Source organism: Scomber japonicus, chromosome 13 (assembly GCF_027409825.1).
Source record: "Scomber japonicus isolate fScoJap1 chromosome 13, fScoJap1.pri, whole genome shotgun sequence".
Classification (NCBI taxonomy): domain Eukaryota; kingdom Metazoa; phylum Chordata; class Actinopteri; order Scombriformes; family Scombridae; genus Scomber; species Scomber japonicus.
The window spans coordinates 15,989,593-16,011,864 of NC_070590.1; the positions used below are offsets into that span (position 1 = coordinate 15,989,593).

General features: G+C 38.5%; 3 protein-coding genes across 4 annotated transcripts; 1 reads left to right on the forward strand and 2 right to left on the reverse strand.

Moving 5' to 3' along the window:
• Window positions 1–501: 501 nt before the first annotated feature.
• On the forward strand, window positions 502–6,143 carry cdc23 (CDC23 (cell division cycle 23, yeast, homolog)). The gene is made up of 16 exons (XM_053331537.1): window positions 502–614; window positions 1,125–1,197; window positions 2,130–2,267; window positions 2,381–2,423; window positions 2,523–2,628; window positions 2,718–2,850; window positions 3,061–3,238; window positions 3,334–3,431; window positions 3,703–3,784; window positions 4,232–4,385; window positions 4,536–4,655; window positions 4,744–4,819; window positions 4,904–4,965; window positions 5,133–5,211; window positions 5,612–5,731; window positions 5,826–6,143. The coding sequence occupies exons 1-16, from the start codon at window positions 502–504 to the stop codon at window positions 5,976–5,978; spliced, it is 1,728 nt and encodes a 575-aa protein (XP_053187512.1). The 3' UTR covers window positions 5,979–6,143.
• Window positions 6,144–6,285: 142 nt separating this feature from the next.
• Window positions 6,286–13,663, reverse strand: kif20a (kinesin family member 20A). Of its 2 annotated transcripts, XM_053331535.1 has the most exons (19): window positions 13,493–13,663; window positions 13,024–13,149; window positions 12,821–12,940; window positions 12,377–12,515; window positions 12,110–12,285; window positions 11,605–11,704; window positions 11,055–11,267; window positions 10,576–10,687; window positions 10,411–10,485; window positions 10,141–10,284; window positions 9,884–10,052; window positions 9,587–9,739; window positions 9,214–9,353; window positions 8,696–8,798; window positions 8,360–8,558; window positions 8,182–8,273; window positions 7,939–8,076; window positions 7,428–7,448; window positions 7,170–7,297 (listed from the first exon to the last, which is right to left on the reverse strand). In XM_053331535.1, the coding sequence occupies exons 1-18, from the start codon at window positions 13,658–13,660 to the stop codon at window positions 7,440–7,442; spliced, it is 2,376 nt and encodes a 791-aa protein (XP_053187510.1). In that variant the 5' UTR covers window positions 13,661–13,663; the 3' UTR covers window positions 7,170–7,297; window positions 7,428–7,439. The 2 variants fall into 2 exon arrangements, with proteins under 2 accessions (XP_053187509.1, XP_053187510.1); XM_053331534.1 differs by lacking the exon at window positions 7,428–7,448 and having other exon boundaries at window positions 6,286–7,297.
• Window positions 13,664–15,879: 2,216 nt separating this feature from the next.
• zgc:175280 (cationic amino acid transporter 2 family protein) lies at window positions 15,880–19,744 on the reverse strand. Its single transcript, XM_053331084.1, has 11 exons — window positions 19,375–19,744; window positions 19,119–19,274; window positions 18,738–18,921; window positions 18,446–18,579; window positions 18,132–18,354; window positions 17,739–17,875; window positions 17,544–17,646; window positions 16,806–16,834; window positions 16,446–16,612; window positions 16,128–16,236; window positions 15,880–16,022 (listed from the first exon to the last, which is right to left on the reverse strand). The coding sequence occupies exons 1-11, from the start codon at window positions 19,742–19,744 to the stop codon at window positions 15,880–15,882; spliced, it is 1,755 nt and encodes a 584-aa protein (XP_053187059.1).
• Window positions 19,745–22,272: the final 2,528 nt, after the last annotated feature.

Consider the following 22,272-nt stretch of genomic DNA (forward strand, 5'->3'; position numbering starts at 1 on the left):
TCACCTATTCTCAGTAATGTTGTTTAATTTATCATTTATAATTATTAACTGATCATTTAGAATAACAAACAACATGTTTTCCTGACTATATTGACAGAGATCAATTCATTATTTTTCCAACAACAGTCACAGGGCAATAAATGCAATGGCAATATAAATAAATAATTAATTAATGACAAATCTAATTCATTACATGCATGCTTTAATTTTCACAGTTTGGTGTTTTTGCAGCATTTCAGTGTATGCAGGAAGGATTTCAAGTAGGATTTATGTATAAGGAATTTTGCTATAGAAGAAACATGATCAATAACACATTTCATCAAAAAACAAAGTGGATTTTGAATTTGAGTCAAACTTCAAATGTTCTGGTTTAATAATAGATTAAGGTCACATCAAAATAAATAATATGTATTTCGTTTTAGGAAGAGGAAGTGACGTTAAGTTGGTGGGCGGGACTAGCGCGTTGTAACTTCCACCAATCGCGTGCTTGCTTGGTGAAATATGAAAATGGCGGCTCTCTGCAGTGAGTTTGGGGACCTGGTTCAAATCAAGAAACAGCTCATAACGGCGATTTCGCTTTGTAAAGAAAGAGGACTTTTACACAGTGCGAAATGGTGAGACTGGCTGTGATAAATGTGCCATTGAGTGCTTGTCTTTCTGCTGTGCTACCTCAGTAATTAAACATTAACGCTGATTGACCAGCCTGTTAGCAACATTAGCAGTGTCTCATTTTAACGCTACGTTGTTTGAATTCACTAAACATCCTGTCAGTATTATATTCCCGTCCAGACCGCTGTTAAATTATTAGGCATGGAAAATATTCACAAAGTTGATTTTTATGTTGTTATGTTATGGAGAGGATTCCTGGAAAGTCCGCCTTGGGACCAAAACACCGTGAGCTAAAATAATCGATCTTCGCTATTATATTATTATTTGTATATAGATCATGCCTTTGTATCTGTGAAATTAAGATATTTTTTATTCCTTATTACCTGGTTTAATCTGTAGTTTGTTTCTAGTTTTTGATTTTGGGATATAGCTACTGGATCAAGTTGTAGAAATGACTTATGTGACTGTAATCAACAGCACCGTTATGTCACAAGCTTTCTGTTTTTACATTATAGGGCTTCTGAACTGGCATTTGCTTTGGACCCTCTGCCCAAAGATGAATTACCCCCATCACAGCCTTTTACTGAGGTTTGTACACTCCCAGCCCCCCAAGAATGTCCCCTTTAAGTGGCTCTAGGGTTCAGAAATCCTTGAATTCCTTATTGTATAGTAATATGGAATAAATGTACATTTTTATCTTGATTAAATATATTATTTAAGATACAATGACACGTTTTTTTTCTCAGTCAGATTAAAATATTCTTCATGTTGTGCTTATTTTGATACGTATTCCTCAAAATTGAGCCTGATCCCACACTAGTGAGCCCTGAACACAGGATGTGAATATATATATATATATATATATATATAATCTCATGCCTTGACACTGACAAAGGTTCACTCCAGAACACAAGAGTCTACTGTCACAGAGGGTCCGATATCTTCAGTACACATTTTGAGGAGAATGTGATATCCTTTTTGGGGCACCTCAAGCTATTCCAGTTTATTATCAATCATTCTTGACATGTTTCTTCAGACTTCACGGCGTCATGCTGAGGACACAGCATGACTACGAAAATACATACTAACATTTTTATATATATCAAGGTTTGTTTATTTGTAGAATAAATTCGTCATTGATTTCATTACCTTTTTCAAATATTACAATACACATTCAGCATTAAAAAGTTTAAAGAGTCAAATGCACACAAGCAAGAAAAGCCAATAAGAAGTGCAACGTTGCAGAAAATATCATTAGTGCATCTAAGGTAAGGTTTGCCAGTTAATGTAAATCAACTTTTTCTCTCTCTCAGGAAGAGAAGGTTTATACTGCCCCCTGCTGACAGTTGTCTGTGTAGAAAGGAAAGTTGGCTTGTTCTTGTTTTCTGACATAGCCCATAAAGTAAATACTTTATGAAAGCCATTTATGTTTTTCAATTAGATTGTTTTACAGTAATGGAGATTACTTTATATTGACGATTGGGATGACTTTTCTTTTTAATTGTCTGTTCCAAATACAGGAAGATGCACAAGACCTTGATGCACTTACACTGGCCAAATCCTACTTTGACCTGAAAGAGTATGATCGTGCTGCCTACTTTCTGAAGGGCTGCTGCAGTCAGAAGGCTTATTTCCTCTATATGTATTCTCGCTATTTGGTAAGGGTCTGTAGGTACCTGACATGTTGACAGTCTTTGTAATTGCAATCAATGCTTCCACTTTGATCGTAATGCCAGTGACTGATTTCGAAGGTGTCCTTCTTTGTCAACAGTCAGGTGAAAAAAAGAAAGACGATGAGACTGTCGACAGCCTGGGTGAGGACTTATTTGTTTAAGCCAGTAATAGAGAACTGAAAGTAATTTTTTTTTATCCTTTAACACTGAACCTTCTTGTGTTTTTCTGTGTTGCGGCAGGTCCTCTGGAGAAGGGTCAAGTGCGAAATGAGGCTTTGCGAGAACTGAGGGTTGAGCTCAGTAAGAAGCACATTGCAGGAGAGTTGGACGGGTTCACCCTGTACCTGTAAGAACCTTCTTCCAAAGTGTACACTTTTTTCTTCAGATTATGCAGAGGAATAATTGCTCATAAACTGTGTGTGTATGAAAACACAGGTATGGGGTGGTTCTACGGAAGCTAGATCTGCTGAAGGAGGCAGTGGAAGTGTTTGTCGAGGCAATTCATGCTCTTCCTCTTCACTGGGGAGCATGGCTGGAGCTCAGTAACCTTGTCACCAACATTGAAATGGTAGATGCTTTTCTGTTTACGAAAACTGTCCAATCAGTCCCAGAAACACAGCTGCATGATTTTTAAACCGCATTTATGTCTCAGAACAAAACAGGAAACAAAAAACCCCCAAAATATTCTCATTTGATCAATGCAAATAAACAGAAAGAGGCTCTGTCTGAGGTAATTCAATTTATCCCTCTATTGTGGTCTTCTGTCCTTCCTCCCCAGCTGAAGTCACTGTCTCTGGCAGACTGCTGGATGAAAGACTTCTTTATGGCCCACATGTACACAGAGCTACAGATGATCAAAGAAGCATTGCAGAAATATCAGAATCTCATTGAGGCCGGATTCTCTAAGAGCACCTACATCATCTCACAGATTGCCGTCGCCTACCACAACATTAGAGGTTTGTATTTGAACTTTGCAATAAGACATTTGCCTTTTAGAAGAATGTCGGGGGTTGGTTGAATTTTAACAATAGTCTGTCTGTATTCCTTTCAGATATTGATCAAGCTTTGGCTCTATTTAATGAGCTGAGGGACCAGGATCCCTATCGCATTGACAACATGGACACCTTCTCCAACCTGCTTTATGTCAAAGTGAGTTCACCACTTATAACACGATTCCTTAATGATTGGCATTCAAAAAGTATTTATTTACTGGTTTCCCCTCCACAGTGACATTACAGGTCTAAAGAATATTGATCACAAACTTATTAATGGACTAAATAAAGTATGGATAGTATACAGAAGTATCAGGAGTTCACAGCATTTTCCAGCATAGGATAGATGCTCTTGTGAAAAAGCTTTCTTTCTCTAAAACTTTCTTTTTAGTCCATTATATTGATGATGACGCTTGATACTTCCACAGAGCATGAAGCCAGAATTGAGCTACTTGGCCCATAACCTGGTGGAGATTGACAAGTACCGAGTGGAGACGTGCTGTGTTATCGGTAAGCACTTGAGCCTATCTGATCAACACAAATGCTACCGTTTACGAGAGTACAGAAGCAACATTCTCCAGCACAATTTTTCCATTGATTGAGTTGATAAATCAGTTGATAAATCCAGAAAATGTATATAACAATGACAATTAATTGCATGTATTCTATCAAAGTACAAAGCATGATGAGTGGTTACATCATCAAGTGCTAATAGTTGCTATGTTTTCTCTGTTTTCAATGGTAAATTATTTGTCAGCTGGCACACAAAATATAATTTTGAATTCTGCTAAATTGTGATGGACATTTGGAGTTTTATATACTAAAAGAATAATTTTAAAAATATACATAAATATTCAATGAAAATTCAACTATTTATCATGTTCAGGCTTTTGGATAACTGGTGCGCCAGTGCTAGTAGGTCACATGTCTCTGTAATAAGTTGTGTGTCTCCCACAGGTAACTACTACAGTTTACGCTCTCAGCATGAGAAGGCAGCTCTTTACTTTCAGCGGGCCCTCAAACTGAACCCTCGCTGTCTTGGTGCCTGGACTCTCATGGGCCATGAATACATGGAAATGAAAAACACCTCAGCTGCTATCCAAGCGTACAGGTCAGCCTGAAGAAGTAGAGCACATAGTGGATATTGTAACGTCTTGTTTAAAGACTTTTAATGATGGAGCCTTTAATTTATTGCTTGAACTTTTACAACAGTGTGGGAGAGTCACATCAGCTGTATCACTACTGTTTCCCCTTCATGCAGGCATGCCATTGAAGTGAACAAGCGGGACTACCGTGCCTGGTATGGTTTAGGCCAGACGTATGAGATCCTCAAAATGCCTTTTTACTGTTTGTACTATTATCGAAAGGCTCACCAGCTCAGGTATGGACTATGACTAATTACAAGGTCTGGATATTACAATATGAGATGTTCATAAACCCAATGGATGCACTATGATGTAATCTTCTAGGCCCAATGACTCCCGCATGTTGGTGGCACTGGGTGAGAGCTACGAAAAACTATCACAGCAAGTTGAAGCCAAGAAGGTACGCATGTTACATAATGTCTGTTTCCTGGTTTGTTTACTAGATTCATTGAGGTTTCCTTGACAGATTTTCTTTTTTTTCCAGTGTTACTGGAGGGCGTACTCTGTTGGAGATGTAGAAAAAATGGCTCTACTCAAACTGGCAAAGTAAGTGTTCATCACTGTATCCCGAGGGAAAAAAAAGTTAAGGTCATGTTTCCTTTGGAGGATAGAATGAAGCTTTGGTGTGCAGCTTGTTTCTCTGTAGTCTCTCATAATTGTGTTAATCATTTAAAAAAAATAGAGCTAAATGTGAATACTTACGTCTTTGACAGGCTCCATGAACAGCTGAATGAGTCTGATGATGCTGCTCAGTGTTACATGCTTTACATCCAAGACATTTTCTCCTGCGGGGTAAGTGTTCGAATACATATCGTCATATTTTTTTGTACTTTTAGTTTGGAATATCAGTCTTTATTGTTTTTGCTCATCACCTGCTTTCTAGTGAGAGGAAAGCTACAGCATACAATGATATTTTAGACAAGTGTGCTTCCAAGTGTGTGCCAATACTTTAAGGGAAGACCTTTCCTCTTATCAACATTTCAGGACTGCTGTACACAAAGTCTGTAAGGAAGGGGTTTTCTGAGTTTTCTGCATACAGACTGTGAGCCAGGCGTTATCACCAGCATCACCTCTATAATATTCTCTTTTCCAGTAGAGTGAATGCTTTTATAGCATTATATTTATTCCCATGAGGCGATTTTGTGTTTGCATTTGGAAGAAATCTAAATCTAATAAAAGCTTTTCACCACAGGAACAACTGGAGCACGCTGAGGTGAGCACAGCCCTGCGGTACCTGGGTCAGTACTATTTCAAGAACAAACTGTATGATGAGGCGTCTCTCTGTGCTCAGCGCTGCTGCGACTACAATGACGTAAGTGCCACTATATAATCTGATCCAGTCTGTTCTAGTCGCTGTAGTAGAAACACATTAACATTTTGGTGATGGTGTTATTTGTTTTTTTTAGGCTCGTGAAGAGGGAAAAGCTCTTTTGAGGCAGATCTCACAGGTCAGAGATCAGATTGAGACACCATCAGCAGATCTGTTTGCTCCTCTCTCCAACAACAACACTCCTGTGAGGAGGGTGTCTCCGCTGAACCTAATCTCCTTCACACCCTGACACTCACCCTCCTCTTCACTGGCCTTAAAATGGACAATTTGTGTGTATTGTGGCTTAAAAACGCTTGGGGGCTTGATAGACTTTGCCATAAGAGCATATTGGAAGGATTTATTTGTTGACATATACAGAGTCAGTAGTGACATTAAAATCGCATTGGTTTATAAACCTTGCAATCCTGATTTGTTTTTGTCCAGGATAAGAGTTTTATACTATAAATGCAAAAACAATCAAAGCTCTTACTATAAATGCTGGGTACAGTTAGCCTGATTTACATACAGCATTGGATTCATCTAGTCTCAGAGGTTTGTGAATAGTTTTTAATACACATGCAGTTTTTGTATAACTTTGTTGGGTCAACAGTAAGAAAACACAAAAAAAAATGATCCTTAGGAGAACGGAGCCAGTGCAAAGAAAGGACACCTTGAACTATTTACATATATACACATACACACCCACACACAAACACACCATGCTTACGCACTGTATATATGTAAATAGTTAAAATAAAGCATACCAGCTATGCAAAGACTTTTAGTATTTTTGATTCAAGTTGTACAATACATGGAAACATTGCAGTATATTAAAATGTTACTGGTACAGTGAAAAGCATTTTTCTTGCACTATTTCAACTACAAAAAACATTTTTTATTGTAGAAAACAGAAGTGTACATAAAGGCATACAGGAGTTGCAGAGAAGGTTGATTACACAATCTTATCTAGTCCAAGAACTATTTGCCTTAAAGCTCAATATCACCTTAATTGCCTTATTTATACATTGTAACCTCATTTAAAGCGCAACTATTTTACTGGCATTATAACTGTATTTGGCATGACAGTGAGACAACTCCACTGCAAATAGTGAAAATATATATATATTAAAAAAGTATGAAAATACTATAAAGTTATGAGCAATTACACACTTGCTCTGAAGCTCTTAAGAGTTCTCAGTATTTCCCCCGGAGACTACGAGGGGTGGACACCGGACTGGGAGGTGGAGATTGCTGACGAGACCGCAAGATCCGTGAGTAAGGGGTAATGTTTGCCTCAGTAACAGTGCAGTTGTATTTACGTGTTGGTGTGCGTGTGGGGAACAGAGACTGGAAAAGGGGCCTTTTTTGCGGAGGCCGGTTTTCAGTGTCACTTGGTGCGGCAGCCGCGCAGCCCCTCTTCTTGCATGAACCCGGTGCGGTGGAGGCGGCGAAGCCCGAGGGGGGCAGCTGGGGCTGGTCAGGCTGCATCTGAGCCAGGGTCTCAGCTTTTCGCCTTAAGTCTGCTTTGATCAGGGTCAGGCCATTCTGGAGCTCCATCAGGATCTGGTCCTAAGAAGAAGTCAGCCAACAGGGTTAGACAAGACCACAGAGGGGGAAGTGAAGGTGATGGTGGGAGGTTGAGAAGTAGAGAAAAGTAAGGGGGGGGGGAGCAACCCAAACATGCTCTAGCAGTTATCACCTGGTGCAGATGTTATAAAGCCTGGTTTAGTTTTAAAAGTGGTTGTGCATTAAGATTGTTAGTGAAAAGTAGAGGAAGAGAAGAAGAACATAGTAAAATTAAGAATTGCACTTTTAACAGATGCTTCTTCAAAATAACTAATAATTACTGCTTCTCTAAGGCCAGAGCATTTATAGTCAGCATCAGACTGAGCAGAGGTATAATTACAGTCACAACTCTGCCCTAAGTGATAGTTTACATGCAAAGGTTCAGAGGATCATAGTGTGTAGGATCTGGATTTGGTTCAGCATTTTTTTTGTGTTACTTTATCTCTGCAGTTTTTGGATACTGATCTTTTTTCCAACTGAAAATCATCATGTCAAATAGGAAGACCATTATGGGAGATGTAATTTAACTACTTTACCATGCCATGATATTTATATCAATTGGCTTGGCTGAACGTTTTCAACATGGTTTACAGAAAAAGCTCAGTTAATGAAAAATATAAATTACGACATGATAATACATGTACCTGTTTGACCAGTGTCTCATCTGCAGCGGTTAATGCCTGGCGCAGCCTTTCCCCTCCTGTGTTGCGACAGCAGGCACGTTCACCAGACTGCAGGTCACCCCCGAGCCTCTGCAAATCCAGACGCAGCTGACGAAGATTCTGTTGGCAAAAAAAAAAAAATCTGAATTTTAGCCTTCTGAGGGTTGAGAGCCCCACATGAAACGAAATCAATGCTGTCTTTGATATAGTATAGCAGTTACTGACCCGCTGACCCTCCTCCAGCTTACGATCAGCAGCATTGGTAAGAGAGCCTGTTGAACCTGGGACTTCAAGCTGCATCTGTAGCTTTGTCATCTCTGTATGGACAAGCACAACAAGACAGTCAACTACTAGAAAAGTCTTAACAACACATAATCAGAGCAGTCTTTCAGTCAGACTGTACCTTGTGTCTTGGTGAGCAGCTCGGTGCGGCACTGGTCAAGCTCATTGCGCAGTGTAAGTTCCATTTTCTTCTGAGTGGTGAGGCGCCGAGAACGTCTAGGCTCCTCAAGGTCTCCCTGTGGCACTGATGCGGGGGCCGATTCAGCTATTTTATTTTTATCGAGCAAAGCGGCCAAAGCTTCAATCTCCTCATCACGCTCCTAAAAAGGAAGAATTCATGGCACACACACTCAAATGTGACATACAGAAAGGTATACAAATATAGATCCACATAATGTAGCTGCACTATGAATATGTTTTGTATCTCGCATGTTAAAGCTGATTATTCAGTTCTCACCTTTAGCTCTTGGCTGTAGAATATCTTCAAATGTTTCTGCAGGCTAGTCATCTTTTCCTCACACCTCTCTTCAATTAGACCCTTCTCTGTCTCCAAAGTCTCACTGCAGGGCAACGAGACACCCCCCAATTAGTATGCATTCATTTCAAAGTTCAGCATTTTACATTTTAATGTTAACCCTAACTTCCCATACAGTGGTCTTTTCTTTTTGATGAAGAAAAAGACTGAAAAATATTTGCTGGGTAAAATTTTTGTTTTTTTTTAAAGATTAGTTTTAGTGCTTTTTTGCCTTTATTTATATAATAACTGGCAGAGATGCCAACAGGAAACATGAAGAGAGGGGAATGATCTGCAGCATAGGTCACTGGCCTGATTCAATGCTGCAAATGACATGGAATGCACTCTAACCACTCGACCACAAGGGCACTCCTATTGGGTATTTTAATTAATTGAGGGAACTTGGTTTTGAGTCTAAATCATTTCTAGTTATGCTTTTATTATACGTCAACAACACATACCGGAAACCATCTTGCATTCCAGAGATGACCTCCATCATCTCAGAGACCACCTGCTCTCGAACATTTGCCTCAAGAGCTTCTTTCTCTTCCCGCTGGCGCTGTACCTCTCTCTTGAGGACATCGATGGCCTGCAGCAGAGCCTTAATAAAGTACAGTAAGTTGTTAGAAACACTGGACGAATGTCTGTTTTTAAGACAATGTGGTGCCTTCAATGCTCACTGCCTGGATTTAGTTCATCTTTAAGACTAAATGGCAACATTTTAAGATTGTTCATTACATATAACATGTTTTACATGGTAAAGAAAATGTATTAAAGTGGTTGTGGAAGAAAAGTAAATATTTTGCTATCACATACAATAGCAGAGGATGTTACCTCAGTATTTAACAGTGTGATATCTCCGTCTTCAACATCACTGTCATCCTCATCCTCTTCCATCACAGTGCTGTCATTACCATTGGCTGTTGGCTCACGCAGGAGAGACAGGATGTAGGCCACTCTGGTTTTTGTGGACGGGCCATGGACAAGCTGAAACGATACAAGGGATTTTTTTTCTCATTATTTTCTTTGATCTTTGTTTTAGAGTGACTTTGAGACTAAATCTCAAAGTCACTCTAAAACAAAGTTGTTGTTTATATATATATATATATATATATATATATAATTTCTCACCTGGGTAGCAATGGCTGAGAATTTGAGGGCTTGGAGAGTCTCGTCATAGATGGAGGCACATGGACTGATGTTGACCACCATGCTGGAGGTTCCTCGGCCACAGAAGAAACCCTGCAGTACCCGGGTCAGTTTACTGTCCCTGAAGGGTACCACTTGAGGGGGTCGTGACCTGTGACATCCACAATGTTCATAATGTAGCTCTTTTTCTCAAAACAGCTCATTCCAACAAAAATAAAAAGTTATGATCTAACACATACTTGTTGTTCTGGTTTTGCCTCAGAGCAGCAATACAGCGTCCAAGTGTTAAGAGGGAGGTGTTGATGTTGTTAGCCTCCTTCATCCTTTCACCATTACGCTGCTCTTTACAGCGTTCAGACCCCGCCAGATCGCACACAGTCAGTCTACAGAGGAGACAGTATGAGACATTGTTTTATCACTTTTTACAAACATGAAGGGTAGAAATGCTCAAAATAAACCAAAACTGTGATTCGGGGAAATCTGCGTAGGTAAAAAGTGATTAAACTTACTCGCTGATGTGCATCGTCTGGTCTGAATTGACCTCTGGACGGACGTGCAGGACACGGATGGAGAAAATGCTGTGGCTGAGAGGATGATACATTTTATGATCAGAGATGCAATGTGCGAGTGAGACAAATGTCAAAATAGTCCGAAAGACTTTAATGTGCTACTACCTGCGGCTGGAGTTGTGGTTGAGATGGGTGCTAGCAAAGCTCTGGTTACGACGTCCAGCTCTCAGAATTCTCCAAGCTTCCTCAGCACTGCGGACCTGGATCCAGTTGAGGTCTGAAGAGGAAGTAGATAAAAATTGTATTCCATCAATATAAAAAAAAAAGCAGCAACACATGTTTTATGTTTTACTGTATTGATATTTAAAAGATGTTAAATTATAACAAAGCAAAGATATTGTTAAATATTTTCATAATCTATTATAAGTGTTACTTATAATGTGGTGTTGGACTCAGATGGAGTGTGAAAAGAACGCAGCAAAGTGCAGAAAGTGGGGGAATAAAAGAAGTAATTTACAGTTTTTAAACGTAATTTCCTGTTAAATGCACTGTAAAGTGGCATTGACCTTCAGGGGGCTCAAACTATTTTAATTACAGTGTTTAATATATTATACATTTTATTTCTATGAATGAGACAATGTTACCCTTCACATAGGGGTTGCCATGCTTGTCGTCACTCAGCCGCAGTGTGGCCCTTTTTCTGGGCTGCATGGAGGGCGCAGCATCAAGCAGGTCGTACAGGAACTCGTTGTAGATCTCATAGAAGGACACCCAGATAGAAAACTGTACCCCTTCCTCCAGGTCGTCACCTCCACTGTGTGAAAGGCTGTCAGGCTCCAGACAAATACTGTCACTGTCTGCAGGGAGAGTTGGGAATCAAAATCTGCTCATACATGTCTGTCAATATATTCAAAGTGATATCCCTCGATGTAATACATTTTTAAGGATTAAGGAGGAGGACTGAACATTTTTGTTTTTCAGGAACCAATTCTCACTAATATGCCTTGCAATGGAAACCATAAATAGTATCATAATCAGACATATTTTAGACTCACCAAAACACTTTGTGGGGCTGGGTTCAGTCATATGAGTATGAATTTAACTGGATATAAACTGACCCTGTTGTCTATCTGATGTGTAAGAAATTAAGCATATAACACTCTGCAACTGCAACACTCAAACTGTCCTCCTTACCTTCCAGCTGGGCAGCAATGTTACTAGTGGAGGAGAGTCCTCCAATGCCGCTATCCCAGATTGTAGTAGTGCCACCTCGACGAGAAGTCTGGTTCTCATCCTGTAACATACCAGAGGAGTTCATCAGTGTATATCTGTAAAGAACTCGGAATGGTGTTTTGCTTATTGTATTAAAAGGGGGAAGTTTCTCTGTGGTCACCCTGAACCTGATATTTAAAATGTTTACATTAAGCCTTGTGTGATAGATTCAGAAATCTCAAAAAAATATCCAACACATGTCTAGTTGGTTTGACTCTCAGTCAATTCTAGCTGGATATTTTTCAGGTTTAAAACATAAACAAAACTGAGCTCAGGTTTTAACCCATTGAACATGATGGAATCCTTGTTTATGCCTGAGTTCAGAATGAGTTATCGAAAGTGACACTCAGCAGTGAGAGATCAGGCCAGGAGTGTGAGACAGAAATATACAAAAGTACATTAAACCTTTGGAGAAGGTTCTGTTTACCTCTTTAAGCAGAGAGTTTCTGCGGATTTCCTCCACCCTGACCTCACTGGGCTGCAAATGTCTTACATCCTGATACATGACAGGCTTCAAGTTCATGGCAGTATAGAGACGACCCTGCAGTTTTCTGAACAGAGACGCTAAAGCCCGAGGCAGGAGGCCAGCTTCTTGACCAGTCCCTGCAAGTCAAAGTTAAGTGTTTAAAAAAGGTTCACGTTTTAGGCACTTCACCAACAGAGATGCAAACATATCAAAACTAAAAAATCTTACCTTGAATGGTGTATGTCTTTCCAGAATTGGTGACACCATAAGTGTAGAGGAGTCTGTTTTCTCCTTGAAGCACATCTTTGACCATCTTCTTCATTGTGGACTCATAAAACTGCTGCTGAGTTGTCTCTGGTCCACAGATCTAATACAGAGGGGTAATGTAGCTCTTTTAATTAAAAGTATCTTTAGGTAGGGATTTCACAGCATTAGACCTCCTTGTCTACTACTGACATTCATTATAATCTTAGAACAGAGACTACATACAGTATTTACCAAAATATATGTTATGTCGATTTAAAAAAAAGAAGAAATAAACGTCTTTGGGAAATCGTTCATCTCCATCAAGTTCACTGGCAAAATTAGTCTTTTTTATTTTATTTTTTTAAATTAGTAAAATCAGCACCAACAATTACATTGCCTGAAGGTAAACATGTGTTGCTCTCTTACCTTTGAGAAGCTAAACTTGTGTATGCTCTGAGTGACACCCCTCTCTGCAGCCCTCATATTCTGAGAGTCCTTTGGAGCTTTGAGCATAAGGGTCTCTTCATCTTGGACAGCCACACAACCCTACAAGATGTGTTAACTTTTAACACACAGTATAAAAAACAGAGGGAATGGTGATGGCTCAAATGTTATGATCAAAGTCTGACCTGTTCTTCTCCCGTTTCGCCTTCCGCCTTAGTAAATGGTCGAATGCGCAGATAAACCATCACCTTCTCAGAGTTACTCTCACCACCACTTCCTTGTCTCACCACTGCAGGTTTCACTGCCAGTTTCTGAAAATATTCATTAAAAACATTGGAGAAACATTGGATCTTTTTTAACAGTTTAAAGACCAAACACATCATATCACCTTTCTAAAAATGCCAACAAAAAATTTAAATGTGTAATCTTTCTAGGTAGAATTTTTTAGCAAAGCTGTTGTATTGGATTGCATTAGACTGCACAGGTGTCAAGAAATGGCCGGTGAGTGTATTTTGTTTGGTCTTGAAGATGAGGACACACACTATGCCTTTTGGTTAGAGACGATTAATGTAAACAAGCTGGGTTTGTTTACAATGAAAACTCCACAGACTGCATTCATCACAGCTTACACAGCATACTCCTATCAACTCTTACTGATTCCACCATAGATGGTCGAGTGTCCAGTCCTGGAGAAATGACAGAGATCTCAGGTAGACGTGGTCTGCCCAGGCTTCCATGCTCTGCTGCTGTGGACTCAAACACAGCCATCTCCTCCTCCTCATCAGAGGCGCATCCACAAGGGGAGGACAAAGACAGTGCCATGTTCACCTGTCGCAATGAAGTGTTCATGGTAAGTATGAAGTAATTACAACAAAGGAGATGCATGTAAAGTCACCTTGCAATGTATTTTTGCAGATAAGCACCAGGATGCAAAATCATTCTAACATGTCAGACAAAAAGGTTTGTTTCAACTGAAACTGATAATTTGCTGTATTGAATTAACTTTGCAGCAGCTCACTCACAGCAAAAATCAGGGTGTGTCAAAAGAAAACATACAAACTACATGACGTATACTTTGCCCTTAAAAACCAAATAGCACTTGCTAGTGTAGTCAAACAGGAACATTATTTCCCGGGCTATCACCTGTCCTAACAGGTTTAGTACTGGAGCAGAAGGATTAAAGTGTCATTATAGACGAATCGACTCCGCCATCTTGCGGCGCCGCCATTATTGCGGTTACACACTTTCTTATATACAGTCTATGGCTACACACAAGATATTTCGCCAGCTCTGTAAGAAACTGCCCATAACAATTTTACTGTATATTTTATGTATGTAGGGTATTGTGCAGTTTGATCACGATTTGGCCAGAGGTCAGGTTTGACTGAAACTAGAGAATCATTGATTAATCTGCACAATGCTTAACTGTTCTTTAATCAAATGTTCCCAAGCCAAAGATACTTCATTCATATTAGCTCATCTGAATAACAACAGTTGCAAGCTTTTTTTTTTTTTTACCATGCTTAGCATGCTTAACGTTGTTTAACATGCAAGCGGAGGAAGGAGTGTTCCTTCAACAAAACGCTAATATAACTTACCTCGATTTCCCAACGTGCGACGTGCGCCTGGTGACGTATCTAAATGTATTTATGTAAACTATATAAAGATGCCAGAGCTCAAGCACTTAACTTTACTGGCTGACACTAACCTACAGCTCCCTGCTCGGTTTCGGTGCTCTCTCTGAGTCGAGCTCCAGCTGACTGTGTTTTTACCCGTTTAGTTTTTGAACAATGCGCTTCCCCTGCAGAGAGAGTCACTGATTGGCTAAAACTCTCCGCCTTCTGCCATATTATTGGCTTGGCTGCCTTGACCTCATATGGTGTTCTACGTAAACTGTTCTCCTTAAACAAAAAAGACGGCTTTCTTGGGTTCCTACCCTACCACGTAAATTTAAAAACATGCGGGCATGGGCAGACTTGTTTTTTCATTAACTTGTTCCTGTAATACATCCATGGAGTTAACAAGGTTCTCACAATGGATTTCAGTCATACAGGAAGGAAAGAAAGGAAGGAAGAAAGAAAGAAAGAGAGAGAGAAAGAAAGAGAGGGAGAGAGAGAGGGGATGAACGGGGATTATCTGGTAAATGAGAATGAGAGTAGACTGTCTATTCTTACAATTCGTCCTCATTATTTTGATGTAATATGGTCTCTCTCTTTCGCTCTCTCTCTGTGTTTATGTATGTATGCTGAAAGGGAGTCTGGAGGCAGGAAAGATTGACTTGTGGGACTTAAAACTGAAAATTTCAATTTATTTCATGTGCATATAACACAATTGCTACATTTGTTAATAGAAAGTGATGCAAATATATGAAACACTGTTTAATAACACAGCAGACAGACCATACACTGGGAGTTGGCATGCAGTGGGCTGTCTGTGTTCATTTAAAATGAAAGGTAGGGAAATTTACCAAAAACAATTCTTTGACTAAATATAGTATATTAATTACATATTGAGAGAAATATAATTTTATTGCAGCATTTACCTCCAAGACAAATGTCTTTTGGCTTTTAAACAAAACCTGTCTATTGAGGTACTTGATTTGGAAATATACCATATTCTTTGTAAAATATTTCACATAGTAATATGACCATTATCAAATAATGAGATGGACTTTGTTCTGAGAATAATGTAATTTAGTGGAAATAATTCATTTTTTGATTCATGGCAGTAACTGAAATAATCAATTTAAATCACAAATTAGCCTGAAGTCTCCTGCAGGGATACAGCTAGAAAATGTAAGTCTAAAGTCAGTGCGATCTGTGTATGCGTGTGTGGTTCACTGCAATTTATCATGGTGAAAACGATCTAAAAATAAAATCTTTGCTTGACATACAATTTCATAGTCAGCAAAAACAATGGGTGAAACAATAGTCTTTGGGGTTTTTTTAACTTTCTGAATTCATTGGGAGATTTATGCATACTGGCCAAGTTTGTATTGCTTGCTGAATGTTTATATCCATAAATCAATCTTGTCACATCATCTAGCCATCAAAATCTTGTCCAGGTTCAAAGTTTTGCTCCATAGTGGTGGTGATGCTGTGAATGCTGACGTGGTTGTGTAAATTTTGAAGTCTTTGTTTCTGCACACTGTGATGAACACCATAGCCGAAGTAGATTATTAAACCTGTTTAAAGAAAAGTCACATCATTTGTGTTAATGCTTAGATTATGTAATTTTTGCATACTATTTTAATGAGAATTTGAAATGTATAGTGATATTGTTCACATACCTACTGCCATCCACACAGCATAGCGGATCCATGTGTCTGATCCAAGTTGAACCATTAAATAGACATTGACAAAGGTGCTGAATATAGGAAGCAACGGCACAAATGGAACCTGGAAGAGCAAAAAAAAAAGTATAACAGATGAACATCAAATCAATAAAAATGACACAATTTGCATTTCTAACACACCAACACAACACACAGTAATCAAAGTTAATACTTTCTTTTTGTCTCTTCACTGACTGAAATAATTATGGAACTATGTCTGTATTGTTCTCCCAAAAAAAGAAAAGAAAAAACGTTCTTAAGATTGTGGCGTACCATGAAAGCAGCTTTTGTTGTACTCTGTGGTTGTCTGCAGATAATCAGGATAATGAGGACCAGCATCAGTATGGTCACAGATACACAGAGCAGACTCCACCAATCCAGGGCCTGCAGGGAGTCCATAGCCCTGGATATGAATATGCTTAGGATAATGGCCAGAAAGACTGAGGAGAACATTGTAAGTTCCAGTAATTATTGACAATAGAAATCATCTATATACAAAACAATAAGGATGATGTGAAGATCACTTACTAATAAAAACAGCTAATGCAGACGTATTTTGTGATGTCCGTGTGGTGGCTTGTGAAGGAGGACATAATAGTCCACTCACTGTAAATGGTTCTGGTTTGCTCAAACTTGAATCCTCACTGAGATCTGTTTGGTACCTGTTAAAGTGAGGAGGTATAAATACATGTACGTATATGTAACGATTAACATTCTTTTATTTTTGTATACTGATACAGATGTACCTTAAACTGTCTTGTTTCTTTTTTTTGGTCATGGTTCAATTTATTTAAATCCTTGCCTGTAGTTGATGTGCTATTAATACTTCCAACACACATTACATCAAGCTCATCTTATTTAATGATCCTTAATCAGCCACTGAGGGCATTGAAATGGAACACAAATTACATCCTTAATGTAGAAACTGTCACAGACAGATGTTAATGACAGTGGATCAGAGTGTACCTTTAGCTCATTAACCAGTACAGTTTCACAACAGCTTACCAATACAGAGAGAAACTTCCGGTTTAATTCTTTAGTTCTAGAATCTTTAAATTCTGTTAATGCAGATCGTTGTTTCTTGCTCTGCTGTCTAATATCATTACATTCAGTTTCATTTAGGAATTTCTTTGGGGATTATTTTCTCAGATTTCACACACTTGCTAGTAGTATTGTATAAGCATGATCAATCTTTTTAGATAATGCATACATTATATGTGCAAGTCTATAAATGAACAATTAAAACATTTGAATAGTTTTACCCAGATCAAAAATGTCTCATTAATCCAAAAGGCAAATAAATGATTGATTTTTAAAGCATTTGTAAAGTGATTTTTGTTATGTTTGACAAATACATGACACGATGAATACCTTAATATGAGAATACATATTGCAACAAGTGTGTAGGCAAATAGCGTTCCAATGGACATCATGTCAACCAGTGCCTTCAGGTCAAACAATAACGCCATGATAGCTGCAAAGTCATAAGCAAAGATTAATTATTATAAACTTAAATCCTTTCTTCTTACAATTATTTCAGTAAATCATTCAAAAAACACATTTTACCTGCTACAACCCCTGAAGCCAGTGTAGCTATGACAGGACTTTGTCTGTCACTCATTTTACTGAGAGGTCTGAAGAGAAGTCCATCCCTGGCCATAGCGAAGAGCACACGGGGCATCGGGAACATTGAGCCTAGCAGGCTGCGGAGGAAACAAATCTCAAATGAATCCATCAATGACCATTTAGTGATTCATGGTATTGTTATTTGCTTCTGTTTTATTCTGTAATGCTGATTGTAAAAGTTTGTAGTGTACTGTGGAAATTTTCTGCTAATACGCTTAAAATACAAATGAACTACCCTTCAAACTGAAAATGAAATTAAGTTAAAGCAAAACAAGCTAATCTTGCTTTTGATTTATGGAGTTTGGTTTATAAATAGCACATTGTGTGTCATACCTTGTTGACAGTGCACAGAGGGATCCCACAGCCACTGCATACTTTGCAGGGCCCCAGCCAATGTATGTAAAGGCCACAGGCAGTGGGCTGTTAGCACTGAGCAAATAGTACGGCATCATCAGAGTCAAGGCAGCAGATACACCAAAATAAGCCAGGAAGCAGATGAGGAGGGATGCCACGATGCCAAGAGGGATCGACTTCTGAGGGTTCTGAACCTCTTCTCCTAAAGAACAACACATTTGATTTAAAGTATTTTGTTTTATATAATAATATTATAGTCTTGCGTGGTACTGTATCTGAGTACATTCATTTACCTGTTGTGGCGATGCAGTCAAATCCAACAAATGCATAAAAGCAAGTAGCTGCTCCTGCTATTGTCCCCTCAAAACCAAAAGGGAAAAATCCCCCACTGCCATATCTGATAGTTTCATTTATTGAGGTGTAGTTTCTGCAAAGAATAGACATGTCATTGCTCAGTCATTCAGTAGTAATTGACAACCTGATTGATGATGACTACCCACATTTAAATAGACAGAATGCTTCAATCTATCATTTTAAAATGTGACTTTGTTTGTGTGGAACCATGTTTGTTTTTCTCAAAAGTACGGTGTCTTGAAAAATAGGAGTCCATACTCATATGCATTTAGGAGAAAATCTTCACCAATGTACCAGTTGTCAATGTCTCCCTTTATGAAGCCAGAGAGGATAACAAACAGCAACACTATGACGTTAACTGCTGTAAAAACCTTGTTTACAATGGCAGACTCTTTAACGCCGAATGCAAGGATTCCTAGAAAGGAAACAGAAAATATAAAATTGATCCTAAATACAGCAGAGACTTGTTATTCAATGAGCATCAACAATGTAATTGCAAATAATCACCTACTAATTGTGTCCTTTTTCATTCATGTCTTTAAACAAATGAATGGCAGTCATACAGTTTTACATTTGGAAACAAGCCACAGAGGTTTAGATTATGAAACTCGCCTGCCAAAAGCATTATTAGTCCAGCTGCAAAGAAGTCTGGGTAGGGAGCTAATCCAGGTAAATCCATGGCAGCCTGTTTCCCCAGAGACTTGGCAATGACATTTCCAATGAGGTCATCAAAGGTCCCACTCCATGCTCTGGCTACACTTGATGTCCCTTAAAAACAAAGTACAAGCAGGAGACACAACATTCACAAAAATAGAATAAGCAACCATAATAAAGCAAATCTATTTATTCAAGATTTAAGGCTCTTTACCTATAACATAAGACAGCAACAAGTTCCAGCCAGTGATAAAAGCCCATATCTCTCCCACAGTCACATAGCTGTAGAGATAGGCTGAGCCAGTTTTGGGAACACGAGCTCCAAATTCAGCATAGCACAGTCCCGCAAAGACAGAGGCCACTGCGGCTATCAGGAAGGAGATTATGATACTCGGTCCAGCCACTGTTCTGGCCACTTCTCCTGACAGCACATACACACCGGCCCCTAGTGTGCTGCCAACCCCCAGAGCCACCAAGTCAAGTGTGGTCAGGCATCGTCGAAAGTTTGACACCTCTCCTTCAGGCTCCAGAGGTTTCCTGCGTGTCAGGCTCTGCAGGAAAAGCAGTATCTGTACACCAGACATCCTATTAATCAAGACATTTTGTATTCAGTGTAAAGATGACCTGAGATACACAATGGGATAATTATGCATTGATACAGGCAAAGCATTACATTTAAGACTTTCAAAAGACAAACCAAAAAGCATGGTGTGAACAAAGCAGAGCTTGTGATTTTAATTCCTTTAACAACTTACTTACTAAACAACTAAACATTTTCTGTTCAAAAGAGAGACACTTAACTTATCCTATCTCTATTTCTTGAAGAAGTTTAGGTTCTTAAATATGTGCAGTAAGATGTTGCGTAATCTTCTACTAGTGTGTTGTGGCAAGCGCAATTTTCTTTACAACAATCTGGCAGCAGCTATTGGTGTTAACCACAGATACAATTTATACACTAACAAATTACTGCAAAAATGTCACACAGGAGAGACACACAGGAGAATGTTTTATCATATTTTCCATAACACGACCACGTGGCTTTTCTGTTTGTGTTGTGCAGTACATGGTCTTTGACCATATCAATTAATATGAAATAAACAAGATCACCTTTATATCACATTCAATAATCTACAAGCATAAGCACACACAAATGCATACTGTAAATTAACCTCATGACAAAGTACAGTTCCTGCACAGTATTATTCATTACTACAAACTGTATAGATATAAATACTGTTTATTTATTTTTTATAAGAAGTTTTTACTTGTCGTTGTCAGACACAATGATTATTTCTTGTCATCAGTTATTTTGTTATTGGTGAGCTATTTAAAGTTCTGTGTTAGTAAAACAAGACAAAAGTCTTATCTTACTGTTTACATGATTTATTGATGATTCATCACTGACTAAATAAAGAATCAGATAACCTTTCCTTTTACATTAGATATTATGTAAAAGACATTCTTAATTGACTGATGCTAATTAATAAAATGTCATCTCATCTAGTATACTTAAAACAGTAAGAAAGACATCCTTACCTTTTTAGCTGAACGCTGCCGTGTGTGTGACTGTGTTTTGATGTGTCTCAGACCACACTATCTGTGAGGATAAATCCATTCACTGTGGACTCTTCACAGGTCGACATTTTTTACACATTATGTTACATTTCAGACGTACGTGCCATTTTGGAAAAGTAGAGGATCCAAATGATTTGTTTGAGGCCACTACTGACATGTCAGAAAGTAACATACATTTTGTCAAAAGGTTGATAAAACATTCAGTGTCTCCATGTATCTGCTGCTGATATGATGGAGGTCTATAAACCAGATTTTGCTTCCATTCCATATCAAAGTGCTCAGAGGCCTTTTTTGAAATAGTCAGTAATCTTTGACTTTTGACTATGAAATATGGAGAATGGTTAATAATACTCTGACTGACATTTAAATATTAAAAAGCAACAAATTAAATCAGGAAAAAAAAATGACCATTCATTTCCATTTAGTTTAAATTAAATACCTTTATAAAATATTGCTGTTACCTTGCTTTGCCCTGAAAACACAAATCTGAAAACAGTTCAACACTTCACAAAATTCAACAAAGGAGGTTTTCTATTGAGTTCATGTTTTTCCTTTACACTACAAGTTAGCCGTTTCGTTTAATCGTGCTATCTAACTAATCAATTTCTCTCTGCCAACCTATCCAACTACTATTTTTTTTGTTTTGGCTATATAAATCTAGTTCCTCTATATGACTTCTCTTACCATCTTTAAAAAGTGTTTTGTTTTAGTTCTAATGATTTACAAAGAATGGAGATTTAACAACATATACTACTACTACATAAAATAATTTGTATGTGATTCTTGGCATGATCCTCCACATGAGGGCAGTATTCTCTACTCTGCTAATGCAGGGTCTGAAAACATCTTTTGATTTCTCAATCTCCGGCTGCTGACAAAACATCTCTATAGACGTTGTTCCTGATTCCACATTTGCTTTTTAGTTTCTTATTGTGATTCTTGCAAAGCTGAAGGGGCAGGGTCATATTTTAGCTGTAAAGAAGTCACATGAATAAATTACAATTTAGTGCATAGACTTTTCTCTCATCACAGACGCATCTCTCATGCATCTGTGATCTCGTGGATACAGCATTGGGTTGGGACACAGATAAGTCAACATGTTGTAAACTGAAATTGTTTTCACTGGAGACATCTGCTCAGCAACAAATTGAAGACTTGTCCATCAGAGCATAAGGAAACAACTAATTGTTTGTATAACATAATGGTGCAATCCATTGCTTCCAGGGGTTCCTGGTATCATGCATTAAACTTGCATGCCTGGAACAATTATCACTGGATGTCAAGTCCATGTAGACACCACAGGTAACATGAGCGAATGAATAATAGTCACACAATCGAGTGTTTTCCCCATTTGATTAAAAAAAAAAACGGATTGAAAAGCCTTCATAAAATGTTGCTATTATCTGTTAGATATGTGCGTGAAGGAGAAAAGATAGTTATATTTATTTCATATTCTAGTTGTCAGTAACAGTAGCTAGCTTGTAATCCTGCAATAATATTGGATAAATACTAATTAATCTACTCTTTCCCTGCCACT